Source organism: Aquarana catesbeiana, linkage group LG07 (genome assembly GCF_042186555.1).
Source record: "Aquarana catesbeiana isolate 2022-GZ linkage group LG07, ASM4218655v1, whole genome shotgun sequence".
Taxonomy (NCBI): domain Eukaryota; kingdom Metazoa; phylum Chordata; class Amphibia; order Anura; family Ranidae; genus Aquarana; species Aquarana catesbeiana.
The window spans coordinates 119,431,846-119,450,670 of NC_133330.1; the positions used below are offsets into that span (position 1 = coordinate 119,431,846).

Here is an 18,825-nt window from a genome sequence, read left to right on the forward strand (position 1 = left end):
CATTAAAGTCTATGGTAACGCTCCACAAAAGCTCCGGCAGGCAGCTGTGGTGCGTTTGCGGGGCATTAATATATTTCCGGTAATGGAATAGGCATTTGTGGAGCGGTTTTAATGAGCCTTAACGCTCATCAAACGCTTCAAAACTGCCATAGGGCTTTTGGGGAGCATTTTTAACGTGTCGTTAATGCTTGTAAAATGCTAGTCTAACGCAAATACTAAAGCTCATTAACGCGGATCTAACGCCCATAGTAACGCTATAGGAGCCTTTGTTAAGCGTTAAAAATGTAGTCAAGTGTGAACACGCCCTAATGGCCACCTCTGACTGATCTGAAATTTTAGCACTCTTGTCAAGTGTTTAGATCATGTAGGGGAAAACAGAAATGGCTGTATTGCTACTGTGTATTCATTTGTTGATATATGCCTCCTATGCTATATCAAATCTTGGTTTTTAAATAAACAACTGGACCGGAAGGAGAGGGAACAGCGTTTCGAAATGTTGTATTTCCAAAACATTTTAATGGCAAAGGTAAAAACACTCACAAGAGTAGGATGGTATGCGTTTGTATAAAGGAGTAAGTCCCGTTTTGCGTTTTCTGGGTGGTCCCGCTGTCTCTGTGTCCCAGGGTCTGTGTAGTGAGCTGGCGGTTGTGCTGGTGGCGATTTTGCATCAGCCGCGGTGCTGGTGTAGGCTGTGGATGCTGGAGACCAGGGGGTGATGTCACTTCCTCCTTCATTATGAAGGAGCATGCATGCTCCAAATACGAGCTGCCTCCTCCGCCTGCTAACCCGGAAGTGACATCACCCCCTGGTCTCCTGCGTCAACAGCCTACACCAGTGCTGTTCCCTCTCCTTCCCAACATTAGCTGCTGACTTTTATTAAACAGACACTCACCTGTCCAGGGAACATTTTTTTTTTTTTGGAAGGGGGTGTTCTTGGGTGAAGTTCTGCTTTAAGGAATCTATACTACCTACATTACTCTTGTACCACAGGTAAAACTATTCAGTTTTGGTATTTTGTTAAGCTTTTTGTAATTTCGTGTTATTTTTGAGGCAGCATAGAAATATAAATATGTGTTGTGACTGTTTAGATCATTTAAAGTGTATGTTGCTTTTTCAGTTGTCAAAGAGCTGTATGTGACATCCACTCAAATGCTAAGTATAAAAATCTGTTTGTTGTATGTCTGCATTTCACAGATAAAACAAGGATTTTCAAAAAACAAGATTGTTTCTCCTCCACCAAATATGTTGTATTGCCACAAAAGCTACCTTTTATAATACAAACTTTCAGGAAGTCCCAAGCAAAAGTAAAAATAAAATATATATAAAGTAATACATATATTATTTACTAAATGTAATGGCCCCAAAGGCTGGATACAGTACAGCGGTTCTTCCACTATAGAGCCCGAGAGCTCAGCCAACAGTACCTCTCCTCTCCAGTTGCATTGCTTGGCTGGCTCACACAGTGAGGTAATATAGTGTTTTCTACTGGTCTGCTTGAGAGCCTTAAGGCCATTTCTTCTGTTTCATAGTTAGAAATTCATATCCTAGCTATATGACCTGGCTCCCACACAATAAAAGAGAACAAAATCTCATCTGTTCAGCCGATTATTATTGCCAAAGACCACATTTCCTGAGACACTACCGGTAGATATCACTCTTTCCACAGTTGGCAGTTTTCCAGTACTACTATGGTTCTCTTGGTTTTCTGAGGGAACAGAAGTTTGGTAAAAATCCATCACCCATGATGGCATTGAAAGGAAGCCCTGTGGATCAACTGCGTAAAATTGCTTTGCTCCTCTTACCCTAGAGGGGGCTACAGAAAGACTGTTTACACTGCTGCATTTTTTCATGGCACCACTAGTTGGTGCTAAAGAGGGTGGGGGTGAAAATAGAGATGTTAATGATAAGCTACTAAGAGTCTCTGAAGGCTCACTTGTTCCTCTTAGACTGCCACCAGCACCTTCTTCATCAGAAGGGTCCATGGAGTCGTGAAGGGTACATCCAGGACTAGTGCTACCACCACTACTATGGCTCCGTTGGTGCCGTTGAACCTTCTGAAGTGCAAAGCTAGGGCGAGTATTCCTCCTCTGCATAATTGAAAGAGAAGATATAGGAAGGGTAGTATGGTGGGTTGTAGGAGCTACACGCAGATCAGGGAGGTCCAAGGTGCACTGGGGAGAGTCACTTAGATTTAAGCTGTCCTCCAGTGTAGTCTGTAAGCTGTCCTCAGAAGTTGCACTTCCACTATCCATTGATGAATTGCTTTCTGTTGGCTGTGGAAAAAAAGAGATAAAAGCATTAATAGACCACAAAGCAGTTTTACAGCTATCTAGAAAATGCTGTATTATGCATTTGGAGTTCTTTCTCAAATTGTCATCCACATGGTTATTCGTCACCTTTTACTGGGTTTAATATCTGCTTAAGAATTAGCTCACAGCCTATATAGCTGCAAAGTAGGGATGAGCTTCGAGTTCGAGTCGAACTCATGTTCGACTCGAATATTGTTCAAAAATAAAAAGAAAAACTGCGCTGCAGAGCAAAAAAGGTCAAAGGTAAAAGCTGCACACAAAATACACCAATATCTGTGTATACCATGAAAAATAAAAAATAAATAAAGTGCGCTAATTATATGAAAATACACACACATAGATGTGAGGTGGTAGTAAAAACCACAATCTACTGAGAGCAAGTAAATGACTCCATGAGTGGTAGATAGCTGCTGGGGAGATCTTCTCATTACACGGTCCCTGCAGAGGGCAAAAATCTGCATGCCTGATAGACCCTGCCAAGGAGGGGGTCCAACACGGAGGGTAAGAGTCCACCTTTATCACTTTCTCACTTATTGGAGTCACCGCCAGTGGATTTGCACCATCCTGCACATCTCTCTCCTTTGTCAATCCACTCATAGGGGGATTAGTTGCTGCTGAGCTGTATAGTGGATGGAAGCTTTTTTTTTCACTGATGAACTTTTTATGTTTGAACCCATGGACTGAGTTTGTTTGATTTTCAGATTTTCACGCTATTAATATCATTGTACTTCACATGTACAAATTTTTTGTTTCTTCTTTTTATTTGAGTTTTTATGTTTTGTTTTGAAAAAAAAAAAAAAATTGTGAATGGATGAAGAGATAAAAAAAGTGTACACTTTTTTTATCTCTTCATCCATTCACAATTTTTTTTTTTTTTCACCTTTCCATTCATTCACTTTTGCTCCTAGCAACGGTTGGATAAAGGTGTATTATCTATTCCTTCCTCACATGCTGCTGGTTGGTTGACTCTCCGGGACATTGGGAGGATCTAGCGATTAGGGCTTCCAGGAATTTTGAGAGGTTGGGAGCATAGTGATATGTTTAAATGTTATACATTATAATGATTTAGTCGCATCATTGTGATACCGAGTGCTCTTCACGTTCATGGATGGGCCTCCATTTATTACGGTGTGACTCTAATACATATATATATTTTTTTCATACATGTGTTTTTTGAATGTGGTTTTATTTACGGAGATGAACGTTGTTTCTTTTCCGTACATTTCCATATATATTTACAATTTTTTTTCTACACTTTTATTATTATTAACCACCACATCGTGCCTCTTGGTGAGATTCAGTGATTTTCTCCTTTCTGCTCTGTCAGTTTTACGTTCCAAATTAGCATCTGTAAGACATATTAATTGTCTAGTAATACTGGGCTTCTTCCTCCAGATGGCGCGAGAGATTGGCTCTGCTGGGAGTGGCTGAAGTTTTGTTTAGTTTCAGTCCTATGTGTCACCTTGGCAACATCCATTCACTGAGGAGCACCAGGTAGAGGCTGGGTTTTCCCTTCCCTGAGAGCGGAGGTGAAAACGAGGCTTGGTGTGCACTGTTATACTATATAGGGGATGGCTTAACACGTAGCCCGTGCCCCTTTGAAGACGTCTACTAATGACGAAACATGTAGGGCGTGGCTACGTTGTAAGCCGTCACAATTGCCCCATGTTATGCATGGGTTATTACGATTCTTATATGCCGGCTTGTTTTTAATTTTATTTTTACCTCACGGAGCGTGCACTCTCCGTTGCGGTCTGTACTTTTATTGAATAAATTCCGAAACTTTTTACACTATTGGAGCTCCGCTCTTTTGCTTTTTCCTTTGCCACACTGGGAGCAAGAGAGCTTTCCTTCCCCCCTCTCCAGGCGTTTCACTTGGACCAGCCCGGATCGGAGACAACATTCCTGACAGCTGCTGGGGAGATCTTCTCATTACACGGTCCCTGCAGAGGGCAAAAATCTGCATGCCTGATAGACCCTGCCAAGGAGGGGGTCCAACACGGAGGGTAAGAGTCCACCTTTATCACTTTCTCACTTATTGGAGTCACCGCCAGTGGATTTGCACCATCCTGCACATCTCTCTCCTTTGTCAATCCACTCATAGGGGGATTAGTTGCTGCTGAGCTGTATAGTGGATGGAAGCTTTTTTTTTCACTGATGAACTTTTTATGTTTGAACCCATGGACTGAGTTTGTTTGATTTTCAGATTTTCACGCTATTAATATCATTGTACTTCACATGTACACATTTTTTTGTTTCTTCTTTTTATTTGAGTTTTTATGTTTTGCACTTATATATTTCTACCACTCATGGAGTCATTTACTTGCTCTCAGTAGATTGTGGTTTTTACTACCACCCACATGTATTCACATCTATGTGTGTATTTTCATATAATTAGCGCACTTTATTTATTTTTTATTTTTTATTTTTCGACTCGAACATTGGCTGTTCGCAAGTTCGCCGAACAGCGAACAATTTGGGGTGTTTGCGGCAAATTCGAATGCCACGGAACACCCTTTAAAAGTCTATGGGAGAAATCAAAAGTGCTAATTTTAAAGGCTTATATGCAAGTTATTGTCATAAAAAGTGTTTGGGGACCCGGGTCCTGCCCCAGGGGACATGGATCAATGCAAAAAAAAGTTTTAAAAACGGCCGTTTTTTCAGGAGCAGTGATTTTAATAATGCTTAAAGTCAAGCAATAAAAGTGTAATATTCCTTTAAATTTCGTAGCTGGGGGGTGTCTATAGTATGCCTGTAAAGGGGCGCATGTTTCCCGTGTTTAGAACAGTCTGACAGCAAAATGACATTTCGAAGGAAAAAACCCATTTAAACCTACTCGCGGCTATTGCATTGCCGACAATACACATAGAAGTTCATTGATAAAAATGGCATGGGAATTCCCCACAGGGGAACCCCGAACCAAAATTTAAAAAAAAAATGACGTGGGAGTCCCCCTAAATTCCATACCAGGCCCTTCAGGTCTGGTATGGATATTAAGGGGAACCCCGGCCAAAATTTTTTTATAAAAAAGCACGCAACCTGGCAGGCCGCAGGAAAAGAGGGGGGATGAGAGAGTGGCCCCCCTCCTGAACCGTACCAGGCCACATGCCCTCAACATTGGGAGGGTGCTTTGGGGTAGCCCCCCAAAACACCTTGTCCCCATGTTGATGAGGACAAGGGCCTCATCCCCACAACCCTGGCCGGTGGTTGTGGGGGTCTGCGGGCGGGGGGCTTATCGGAATCTGAAAGCCCCCTTTAACAAGGGGACCCCCAGATCCCGCCCCCCCCCTGTGTGAAATGGTAAGGGGGTACTTACCCCTACCATTTCACTAAAAAACTGTCAAAAATGTTAAAAATGACAAGAGACGGTTTTTGACAATTCTTTTATTTAAATGCTTCTTCTTCTTTCTTCTATCTTCCTTCATCTTCTTCTTCTTCTGGTTCTTCCTCCGGCGTTCTCGTCCAGCATCTCCTCCGTGGCGTCTTCTATCTTCTTCTCCTCGGGCCACTCCGCACCCATGGCATGGGGGGAGGCTCCCGCTCTTCTCTTCGTTTTCTTCTCTTTTTCCTTCTTCTCTTCTTCATTTTCTTCTCCGGGCCGCTCCGCATCCATGCTGGCATGGTGGGAGGCTCCCGCTGTGTGACGGCGTCTCCTCGTCTGATGGTTCTTAAATAACGGGGCGGGGCCACCCGGTGACCCCGCCCCCCTCTGATGCACGGGACATGACGGGACTTCCCTGTGGCATTCCCCGTGATGTCACAGGGAAGTCCCGTCAAGTCACCATACGTCAGAGGGGGGCGGGGTCACCGGTGGCCCCGCCCCCCGTTATTTAAGAACCGTCAGACAAGGAGACGCTGTCACACAGCGGGAGCCTCCCTCCATGCCAGCATGGATGCGGAGTGGCCCGGAGAAGAAAATGAAGAAGAGAAGAAGAGAGGAAGAGAAGAAGGAAGAAGAGAAGAAAACTAAGAGAAGAGCGGGAGCCTCCCCCCATGCCATGGGTACGGAGCGGCCCGAGGAGAAGAAGATAGAAGACGCCGCGGAGGAGATGCTGGACGAGAACGCCAGAGGAAGAACCAGAAGAGCCAGAAGAACCAGAAGAAGAAGATGAAGGAAGATAGAAGAAAGAAGAAGCATTTAAATAAAGGAGTTGTCAAAAACTGTCTCTTGTCATTTTTAACATTTTTGACAGTTTTTTAGTGAAATGGTAGGGGTAAGTACCCCCTTACCATTTCACACAGGGGGGGCCGGGATCTGGGGGTCCCCTTGTTAAAGGGGGCTTCCAGATTCTGATAAGCCCCCCACCCGCAGACCCCCACAACCACCGGCCAGGGTTGTGGGGATGAGGCCCTTGTCCTCATCAACATGGGGACAAGGTGTTTTGGGGGGCTACCCCAAAGCACTCTCCCAATGTTGAGGGCATGTGGCCTGGTACGGTTCAGGGGGGGCGCACTCTCATCCCCCCCTCTTTTCCTGCGGCCTGCCAGGTTGCGTGCTCGGATAAGGGTCTGGTACGGATTTTTGGGGGGACCCCACGCCGTTTTTTTTTTTGGCACGGGGTTCCCCTTAAAATCCATACCAGACCTGAAGGGTCCCCAAACACTTTTTATGACAATAACTTGCATATAAGCCTTTAAAATTAGCACTTTTGATTATTTATGTTCGTGTCCCATAGACTTTAACGGTGTTCCCGCGTTCGAACAAACTTTTTTCCTGTTCGCATGTTCTGGTGCGAACCGAACAGGGGGGTGTTCGGCTCATCCCTACTGCAAAGTGATGGTTTAAAGTTTGGTCCAAAGAGGGGAAAAGGATTCGGGAATAGATGATATACTAAAGCTGGCCATACACAATACAATTTTCTTATTCAATTTCCTTTAGATTTACCTTCAACTGAGGGCCTGCCTGATTGCACACAAAGGGAAAGTGTTTAGATTTGACCTCATATTATATGGTTTTGGTAAATCTAAAGGAAATCTATAGAAGAAAATTGTATAATGTACAGTCAGGTCCATAAATATTGGGACATTGACACAATTCTAATCTTTTTGGCTCTCTACACCACCACAATGGATTTTAAATGAAACAAACAAGATGTGCTTTAACTGTAGACTTTCAGCTTTAATTTGAGGGCATTTACATCCAAATCAGGTGAACGGTGTAGGAATTACAACAGTTTGTATATGTGCCTCCCACTTTTTAAGGGACCAAAAGAAATGGGACAATTGGCTGCTCAGCTGTTCCATGGCCAGGTGTGTGTTATTCCCTCATTATCCCATTTACAAGGAGCAGATAAAAGGTCCAGAGTTCATTTCAAGTGTGCTATTTGCATTTGGAATCTGTTGCTGTCACCCTGCAGATGTGTCTCCTGGAGGATACAGATCTGCAGTTGATACTTTTGCAGGAACTTGAACACCAGGGATCTTTTCACTGCAGTATTGAGGCCTCGCACGTTCCATGAGATTACTTTAAGTTCAGCCATTAGGTGGGAGAATCAATGAGGGCACGCGGATCACCCATCCCGAGGGATCAGCATCTGCACACACAATTACATACACTGTCATGCATACTCCATTATCTAGAAATTTTCCCCGTATTGATACTCCAAAGCACATAGAAAGAAAACAAAAATAGAACAAAAAAGAACTCCAAAAACATCCCCCACCCCAACCAAGGAATGCTTTGTTCCCCAAACATTAACACCCAATGAAAGGAAGCGTGGACCAGTGGGTGTAGTCACTCGTGGAGATGAAACGCCCACTCAGAGTGGTGAGAGTCTCCGCCGTCATAAAAAAAAAAAAAAAAACAGAAAAGAGGAGAGGAGTTACCTCCCCAATGTTACCAAGATAGTATTAGGCTGTTGCCATCGGTTTCCCTAGTATAGGAAAAATTTAAGCAAGGAAAATGAAAAAACAACTAAAAACTATAAAAAGGGTTACTGTAACTTCCTTGTCCTAGTGAAGAGTCTTCCGGACATCGGAGGCACTTGCTGCCCCAGAATGCAGTATGCACACCATACTTTTCCAGGATTTACAAATATAGAGGGACCAATATAATTGCTGGTATGCATGTCAGATTGAGCACATATAGGAGGCAATGCAATTGTGCAGTACTGCGGGCTGCCACAAGAGTCCGCCAAAGGTCACTCCTTCACACTGCGTCATCTGTGGCTGGGAAAAAGGACATTTGAAAATATAAGATATGTCCCCTAAATCACAGCCAGGGACAGAAACACCACTTCTATGTTCGTTCCGGCAAGTCCCATGTCATTATGATGGCATCAGGAAAAGGTAGGAATATCGCACTGTGCTATAACTATTGGCAGTCACAGTTCCTAATTCTCCTGGATTTACCAGGGGCTCAGTACTTGAAACTTCTCATCAAAGGTCATTCCAAAGGCACAACAGGTGCAAACATAAACTCACTTGTAAGCTGGAGAGGAAGCATTGCACAGCATATCAGGAAGGAATCTGGTATATGACATCAGGCACCTGTCAGCGATTCGGAGGGAGCAATTCCAACCACTGGGAAGCATCTCTGGGAGATGTAAAAAATCTTGTAGTCTCCCCGTCTTGTACCCGGAGGCGTGCAGGGAAAAGGATGCTGTATCGAATGCCCTTTAGGCGCATGGCTGCCTTGACTTGATCGAAAGAGCGTCTAAGTTTCTGAGTCTCAACCGAGTAGTCAGGGAAAATGAGTAACTTATTATTCTGAAATTGCAGATCCCCCTTCACTCTGGCAGCTCTGAGCACCTCATCTCTGTCCCTGAAGTTTAGGAATTTCAAAATAAAAGTGCGCGGTGGCGCTCCGGGGGGGCCTGGTTTAGGTGGGATTCGATGAGCCCGTTCAACCGCATAAAATGGCGAAAATTGTACCGCGGGAAGGAGGCTGCGGAGCAATTCTTCAATAAATTCTGTAGGCCGGTGACCCTCAGCTCCCTCTGCCAATCCCACTACACGGAGGATGTTCCTCCTGTTGTGATTTTCCGCATCTTCAGATTTATACTCTAAAGCCTTGATTTTGGTATGAAGGGCGTGGATGTCAGCGCCATGAGCCTCCACAGTGCCTTCCACATGCCCCAGGCATTGCTCAGCAGAGTGTAATCTGGAACGGATTTTATCCATGTCTTGTCTGATCAGCCCTACATCAGACTGAACGGCATCCACTTTGCCTGTAAGGGCTGTGAAAGAGGCCTGGCAGGTAGCTATAGCTACCAGCACATCTGCCAGACCAGGCTGGGAGGAGGTGGACTGTCCCGGCTGCTCAGTCTGAGTCGCCATGTTCATGTGCGCCCTTCTCTAGGCCCCCACGCGGTCTGCACAGGCCGCCTCCGGTATCTCTGCCTCTGGGGGGAATTTTAGCTTCTTATCCCTGCCGCTGGATGCCCAAGCCGATCGGCGGCGCATATAGGTGATTTTGGCCGGTAGCACAGCACTTTTTCTGCCTAATAGCAGGAAGACAGCCTTGGATCCCGGCGGAGCTCTCTGAGAAGCGTCCTCTCACAGCGCCATCTTGGCCATGCCCCCGGGAATCTGTTGCTGTCAACTCTCAATATGAGATCCAAAGAGCTGTCACTATCAGTGAAGCAAACCATCATTATGCTAAAAAAACAAAACAAACCCATCAGAGATAGCAAAAACATTAGGTGTGGCCTAATCAACTGTTTGGAACATCCATAAAAAGAAAGAATGCACCGGTGAGCTCAGCAACACCAAAAGACCTGGAAGACCATAGAAAACAACTATAGTGGGTGACCGAAGAATTCTTTCCCTGGTGAAGAAAACAGCCTTCACAACAGTTGGTCAGATCAAGAACACTCTCCAATAAGTAGGTGTATATGTGTCAAAGTCAACAATCAAGAGAAGACTTCACCAGAGTGAATACAGAGGGTTCACCACAAGATGTAAACCATTGGTGAGCCTCAAAAACAGGAAGGCCAGATTGGAGTTTGCCAAACAACATCTAAAAAGCCTTCACAGTTCTGGAACAACATCCTATGGACAGATGAGACCAAGATCAACTTGTACCAGAGTGATGGGAAGAGAAGAGTATGGAGAAGGAAAGGAACTGCTCATGATCCAAAGCATACCGCCTCATCAGTGAAACATGGTGGTGGTAGTGTCAAAGTGTGGGCATGTATGGCTGCCAATGGAACTGGTTCTCTTGTATTTATTGATGATGTGACTGCTGACAAAAACAGCAGGATGAATTCTGAAGTGTTTCGGGCAATATTATCTGCTCATATTCAGCAAAATGCTTCAAAACTCATTGGACGGCGCTTCACAGTGCAGATGGACAATGATCTGAAGCATACTGCGAAAGCAACCAAAGAGTTTTTTAAGGGAAAGAAGTAGAATTGGTGGCACAGTGGTGTAGTGGCGGCACAGTGGTGTAGTGGGTAGCACTCTTGCCTAGCAGTAAAAGGGGTCGCTGGTTCGAATCCCAACCACGACACTACCTGCCTGGAGTTTGCATGTTCTCCCTGTGCATGTGTGGGTTTTCTCCGGGTACTCCGGTTTCCTCCCACACTCCAAAGACATGCTGGTAGGTTAATTGGCTTCTGTCCAAAATTGGCCCTAGTATATGAATGTGAGTTGGGGACCTTGGATTGTGGGCTCCTTGAGGGTAGGGACCGATGTGAGTGTACAATGTATGTGTGGAGTGCTGCGTAAATTGACTGTGCTATATTGAAAGGAATACAGGTTCTTTTATACAGAGAAGGTGAGAAGGTGCATACCTCCTGCTCATATTACTCTGAACATACACCTGTGACCAGAAACCTAATTAACATGGGCTAATTAACTAATCCCTTTAGACAGCCTAGATGACTCAGACATGACCTTTAGGCCAGACTGGGCGTCTTGTAGCTCAGAAAACCCAATCAACATTATCACAAATCAACACAGACTCTTCTTCACACAATAGCCGAGTTAATTAACACAAACAACAATGGGGGTCTAATGACTCTTAGATCCCATACTAGACTTATTTACAATACACATTCTAGCAGGCAACAGACAGACAGGTGGCTGGAATTTACATCAGCATCTCCTAACAGTATTTGTCCCAGCATTATGAATCAGCCACTATTCCTAATATGGCAAATACAGGGTCACCAGAGTCTGTGTGTCCTGGGGGACCAGGACCCGAATCCACAGTAATACTACCTCAAGGGTCCCCAGGCATACATATACACTGTATTCAGTTTAGCTAGATCCGTTCCTGTTATTATCTTCCTACTGACAGGCAGGCAGGTGTTAAAGTATTTGAAGAAAATTGCTGGTGTTCTTCTGATTCTATTAGTCCTATTAGCTACAGTATTTACAGTTAGTGTAGTGCGACCTCTGCACAGTGTGCAACTAAAGCTACCTGTAGAAGATTAATGGTGTTTTTCTGATCCTATCATTACCGCAGGCAGCTACATTATTTTTTAGTGTAGTGAGACCTCTGCACAGTGTTCAGCTAAAGCTACAAGTTAGTGTAGTGAGACCTCTGCACAGTGTTCAGCTAAAGCTACAAGTTAGTGTAGTGCGACCTCTGCACAGTGTTCAGCTAAAGCTACCTGTAGAAGGTTGGTGGTGTTTTCCTGATCCTATCACTACCGCAGGCAGCTACATTATTTACACATTAGTGTAGTGCGACCTCTGCACAGTGTCCAGCTAAAGCTACCTGTAGAAGGTTGGTGGTGTTTTCCTGATCCTATCACTACCGCAGGCAGCTACATTACTTACACATTAGTGTAGTGCGACTCTGCACAGTGTTCAGCTAAAGCTATAAGTTAGTGTAGTGTGACCTCTGCACAGTGTTCAGCTAAAGCTACAAGTTAGTGTAGTGCGACCTCTGCACAGTGTTCAGCTAAAGCTACAAGTTACTGTAATATATATATATATATAGATATATATATCTATATATCTATATATATATCTATCCCAGCTTAGTGCAGCTACATCTCACTGCAGGCCATTAGTATGTCTGGAAGGCCAACAAGGTGAGGCAGACAGTCACAAGCCAATAAAAGAGGGCAAGAAAGCTCTGTGTCTAGAGGCAACAGTGCTGGTCGTGGACAGGGTGCATCCTCATTAACACATGGCTGTGGGACACGCTTGGCCTTTTTTTTCGGCAGCTGGCCATGTTGAGACGCAACATGCAGAAGACTTGGTCGAGTGGATGACCAAGCCATCCTTATCCTCTCTCACCCATGCTCAGGGTACTTTGTCTGGCAAAGCAGCTGCCAACGTGACCTCTTCCCTCGGCTCAATGGCATCAGTGACTCCTTCCCTAGCCCCACCATGTCCTCCTGAGGAGTCCCTCGAACTGTTTGGCCACAGTGTTGGGTACATGCTCCAGGAAGATGCCCAGCGTTTAGAAGGCTCTGATGATGATACTGAGCTAGATTAAGCCAGTAACGTGAGCATGGGCAGAGGAGGTGCCCAAGAAGGACAGCAATCTGACAGTCATGTTCCCCCTGCTGCAGCATACTGCCAGGTTTGCTCCAGTGATGAGGAGGGAGAGTATGATGAGGTCACTGACTCAACGTGGGTGTCTGATAGGAGAGAGGAGGAGGAGGCACATCACCAACAAGGCAGGATGCCCTCCAGGGGCCAGCCTAGGGGCAGCACACCGACTGCATCATACCTCAGAGCTCCGCATGTGCAGGGCACTGCTGTCTCTGTGCATTATTCCAAAAGTTCTTTGGTGTGGGCCTTTTTTGAGACGAGTGCATCAGATGGCACTTCTGTTATTTGCAACATATGTCTCAAGCGTATCTCGTATGCGTGGCCAAAACATCTCCCGCTTGGGCACCACATGATTGACCAGACATATGTTGACCTGCCATGCAGTTCATTGGCAAGCATATTTAAAAGACCCACACCAACAAACAAAGAGGACCTCTCCTTGCTCCTCATCAGCTGAGATCTCCAACCCCACTATACCTTCAGTCCTCTCTGAGACCTGCACTGAGAGGAATGAAGGTGTAGAATTAGGTGTGTCACAGCCAAGTACTTGGGGGCAATCTGCTATCGGTACACCGACGTCAGATTGTACTAGGCAAATTTCCCTGCCCCAGCTGCTGCACCGCAAAAAGAAGTTCGCTCCCAGCCATCCACATGCCCAGCGGTTGAATGCTAGCTTGGCAAAATTGCTAGCACTTCAACTGCTACCTTTTCAGTTGATAGACTCTGCCCCCTTCCGTGAGCTTGTGGAATGTGCAGTTCCTCAGTGGCAGGTTCCCAAACGCCACTTTTTCACATGGAAGGCGATTCCGGCTCTCTACTGGCATGTGGAAGGCAATGTCTTGGCCTCGCTGGACAGGGCGGTCAGCGGTAAGGTGCTTATTACCGCTGACTCATGGTCCAGCAGGCATGGACAGGGATATTACCTAAGTTTCATGGCGCATTGGGTGACTCTTCTGGCAGCTGGGAAGGATGCAGGACAAGGTACAGTAGTGTTGGAGGTTGTTCCACCACCACGCCTCCAAAATGCCACTACTAGTGATTTTGACACACCTCTCTCCTCCACCCCCTCCTCTTCTTCTTCCTCCATGGCCTCTTCCTGTGCTATGTCTTCAGAACCAGCAGTGCTCCATAGGCGTTCAAGGGGCTACGCAAGTACGCAGGCCAAAAGATGCCATGCGGTGCTTGAGCTGGTGTGCTTGGGGGACAGGAACCACACTGGGGCAGAGGTTCTGTCAGCTCTGCAGGGGCAGGTTCAGAGGTGGTTGACGCCACGCCAACTTAAGGCAGGAATGGTGGTTTGCGACAATGGCACCAACCTCCTCTCCGCCCTCAGACAGGGACAAATGACCCATGTGCCCTGTTTGGCTCACGTCCTTAACTTGGTGGTGCAGCGGTTCTTGGGCAGGTACCCGGGCTTACAGGATGTCCTGAGGCAGGCCAAGAAAGTCTGTGTGCATTTCCACTGGTCATATAATGCCAGTGCTCGGCTGGCAGATCTCCAAAAGGAATTTAACCTGCCCAAGAACCGCCTAATCTGTGATATGCCCACCAGGTGGAACTCAACGTTGGCCATGCTGCAGCAGCTGCACACGCAGCAGAGGGCCATCAATGAGTACCTGTGCGACTATGGCACCAGGACAGGGTCAGGGGAGCTTGTTTTTTTTTCCCCACACCAGTGGGCCATGATCAGGGATGCATGCACTGTCCTGTCACCATTTGAGGAGGCCACGAGGATGGTGAGCAGTGACAGTGCATGCATCGGTGACTCTGTCCCCCTTGTCCACCTGTTGGAGCACACGCTGCGTGGAATAATGGACAGGGCACTTGAGACAGAACAGAGGCAGGAAGAGGAGGACTTCCTTAGCTCTCAAGGCCCCCTTTATCCAAACAGTGTTCCAGCGTGCCCGCTGATCAAACAGGAAGAGGACGAGGAGGAGGAGGAGGATTGTGTCAGTATGGAGATAGAGCCTGACACTCAGCATCAGCAGCGGTCTTTAAGGGATCATTTACAGTCTCAAGAAACACATGGACTTGTACGTGGCTGGGAGGAGGTGGCTGTGGATCATGTCATCCTTAGTGACCCAGCGGACTCCAGACCGAATGCCTCAGCAAACCTATGCTGCATGGCCTCCCTGATCCTGCAAAGCCTGCGGAAGGATCCTCGTATTCGTGGTATCAAGGAGAAGGAATAATACTGGCTGGCAACCCTCCTTAATCCATGTTACAAGGGTAAAGTTGCAGACATTGTCTTGCCATCGCAGAGGGAGTAGAGGATGAAACATCTTCGGGAGGCCTTGCAGAAAGGTCTGTGCAACACGTTCCCAGAGACTGGGAGGTTACAAACTCCTGTTTCTGGACAACATGTTGCTGAGGCTTCGATCAGTCAAAGAAGGAGCGGTGGAGAAGGTGGCCGTCTAACTGATGTGTTCAGACAATTTTTTAGTCCGCAGCCCCAAGGTATGATCGGTTCCAGCAACCATCACCAGCGTCTGTTTTACATGGTGCAGGAATACCTAGGGGCAAGATCTGACTTGGACAACTTTCCCACCGAAAATCCTCTGGGTTACTGGGTCTTGAGGATGGATCACTGGCCAGAGCTTGCACAGTATGCAATTGAGCTACTGGCCTGTCCTGCATCCAGCGTTCTTTCGGAACGCACATTCAGTGCTGCTAGAGGCTTTGTAACCGATCACAGGGTGCGTCTGTCCACCGACTCGGTCGATCGACTGACCTTCATAAAAATGAATCAGTCTTGGATCACCACCAGCTACCAAGCACCTGATGCTGATGTAACCGAATAATTTTTTTTGAAATGTCAGATCCCTTCAAAGACTGCCTATGCTGATGCTGAGTGACTATCCTGGTATGCTGAGTAATTATCCTCTTCCTCCTCAATGATCATGCTGATAGCTTGTAAGAACATTTTTGGTTCTGGGCACTGCCACCAGTGCCTAAGGCCCAATTTTTCAGCCCCTGTTTAACAGGGACGTGTAATTACAATTTCTGATGCAATTCTTTGCAGCAGGGCTAGTTCCTGCACTCCAACTAGAGTATCTGTGATGGGTTGCAGTGTTGTGGCACCAGCACCAGTGTCTAAGGCCCAATTTTTCAGCCCCTGTTCAACAGGGACATGTAATTAGAATTCTTGATCTAATATTTCACAGCAGGGCCCGTTTCTGTGCCCAACAAGAGTAACTGTGAGGACTTGCAGTGTTGTGGCACCAGCACCACCACCACCACCACCACGAAAGGCCCAATTTTTCTGCCCCTGTTCAACAGGGGCATGTAATTACAATTCTTGATCTAATATTTCACAGCAGGGCCCTGTGAGGGCTTACAGTGTTGTGGCCACAACAACACCTAAGGCCCCAATTTCTGCTGAGTATATAGGGCAGGCCCCTACTTTCTAACATCCAACTTACAAACGACTCCTACTTGCAAACGGAAGGAGACAACAGGAAGTGAGATGAAATCTACCCCTAGGAAGGGAAATTCTCTCCTGTAAGAGTTAATATGGGTAAAACTTTTCTCCTTTACATTGATGCTTTATCACCAATCCTTGTTTCACTAAAAACCCCAAATTTTCAAAAAACATTTGCCATTGGGACAAAAAGTGAGGTGAAATCTTCTGAAGAGGAGCACAGACAGCAAAACAAATGTCACAGGGTTGATAACCCTTCCCTATAATTTCCAAAAAGCTTAAAATACATTTTTTGGCTGGAGCTAAACACGTTAAAAATGTACCAGTTCAAATTTACAAACAGATTCTACTTAACAACAAACCTACAGTCTCTGTTTTGTTTGCACCGCCTGTATACTGCTGTTCAGAGTATATAGGGCCTGGGGGCCCCACACCTCTCCTTTTTTAATTTGGGTGCAGGGTTCCCCTTAATATCCATACAAGACCCAAAAAAGGGCCTGGTAATGGACTGGGGGGTACCCATGCCGTTTCACTCACTGATTTTCATCCATATTGCCAGGACCCGACATTACATTAAAGCCGCAAGCAGTTTTAAATGATTTTTATTCCTTTAAAAATGTCATTTTGTGCAGGGACTGTTCTAAGCATGGGAAACACGCACCACTTTACAGGCATACTATAGACACCCCCCAGGTACGAAATTTAAAGGAATATTTCACTTTTTTTTTTTTTTTACTTTAAGCATCATTAAAATCACTGCTTCCGAAAGAACGGCCGTTTTTAAAACTTTTTTGCATTGATACTGTACATGTCCCCTGGGGCAGGACCCGGGTCCCCAAACCCTTTTTAGTACAATACCATGCAAATTAGCCTTTAAAATGAGCACTTTTGATTTCGAACGTTCGAGTCTCATAGACGTCTATGGTTGTCTAACGTTCGTGCGAATTTTCGGTCCGTTCGCAGGTTCTGGTCCGAACCAGGGGGGTGTTCGGCTCATCCCTACTAACTATGTAACTATGGAATGTTTGCAATGGCCAAGTCAATCACCTGACCTGAAGCTGAATGAGCATGCATTTCACTTGCTGAAGACAAAACTGAAGGGACAATGCCCCAAGAACAAGCAGGAACTGAACACAGTTACAGTAGAGGCCTGGCAGAGCATCACCAGGGATGAAACCCAGCGTCTGGTGATGTCTATGCGTTCCAGACTTCAGGCTGTAATTGACTGCAAAGGATTTGTAACCAAGTATTAAAAAGTGAAAGTTTGATGGATGATTGTTAATCTGTCCCATTACTTTTGGTCCCTTAAAAAGTGGGAGGCATATATACAAACTGTTGTAATTCCTACACCGTTCACCTGATTTGGATGTAAATACCCTCAAATTAAAGCTGCAAGTCTGCTGTTAAAGCCCATCTTGTTTGTTTAACCGCTTGCCGACTGCCGGCCGTCAATTGATGGCCAGGTGGCGCGGCTCTCGTTGCAGGAGGGCGTCATATGACGTCCTCCCATTTAAACAGGGAATGCACGCGATCGTGCGCGCGCATCCCTGTTCCTTCGGTGGCGGCGTGTCACGGAGACACCGCTCGCCACCGAGGGGGTGAACAGCCATTGGACATGGCTGTTTACCACGTGATCGGCCGTGATGAAGTCACGGCCGATCACAGATAGGTCCACCCCATTGTGCACGGCGCATGCGCGCGATCGCGAGCGCGCTGCGCGTGCACGTCGGTGACGGAGTGTTCCCGGGAACACTACTCGTCACCGACGCCAGTAAACAGCCACTGGCTGGCTGTTTACCCACGTGATCGGCTGTGATCCATTCACAGCCGATCATAAATGTAAACACAGAGCGGTAACTAGCTGTTACCAGCTCTTCTCTCCTCACACACCGTTTCCAGTGTGAGGAGAGAAGAGCCAGAAGCAGTGAGTTACCGCTCTGTGTTCTGTAGTGTCTGCACCAACACCACACCTGTCCCATCGTCCCCCCCAATTGTCATCTGTCACCCAACAGTCACCAGTGTCCCCCAATAAAGTGCACCTGTCACATAAGGGACTGCCATCAGTGACCGTCAGCGGTGCACCTGTCACCCGTCACAAATCAGTGACCATCAGCGGTGCACCTGTCACCCGTCAGCCATCACCCGTCACCTATCAGTACTGCCAGCCATCACCCGTCACCCATCAGTGACCGCCAGCCATCACCCGTCACCCATCAGTGACCGCCAGCCGTCATCCGTCACCCATCAGTGACCGCCAGCCGTCACCCGTCACCCATCAGTGACCACCAGCCGTCACCCATCAGTGACCGCCAGCCATCACCCGTCACCCATCAGTGACCGCCAGCCGTCATCCATCAGTGACCGCCAGCCATCACCCGTCACCCATCAGTGACCGCCAGCGGTGCACCTGTCACCCGTCACAAATCAGTGACCATCAGCGGTGCACCTGTCACCCGTCACAAATCAGTGACCATCAGCGGTGCACCTGTCACCCATCAGCCATTACCCGTCACCCATCAGTGACCGCCAGCCATCACCCGGCCGTCACCCATCAGTGACCGCCAGCCATCACCCGTCACCCATCAGTGACCGCCAGCCGTCACCCGTCACCCATCAATGACCACCAGCCGTCACTCATCA

General features: G+C 46.7%; 1 protein-coding gene across 2 annotated transcripts in view; it reads right to left on the reverse strand.

Annotated features, from left to right (window-relative positions):
- Nucleotides 1-780: 780 nt before the first annotated feature.
- CACNA1I (calcium voltage-gated channel subunit alpha1 I) overlaps nt 781-18,825 on the reverse strand; it is a 3,871,666-nt gene continuing 3,853,621 nt past the window's right edge. For both annotated transcript variants that reach the window (XM_073592660.1, XM_073592661.1), the window contains one exon: nt 781-2,273. In XM_073592660.1, coding sequence (XP_073448761.1) covers nt 1,590-2,273 — 684 coding nt within the window. In that variant the 3' untranslated portion in view covers nt 781-1,589. The remainder of the gene's footprint in view (nt 2,274-18,825) is intronic.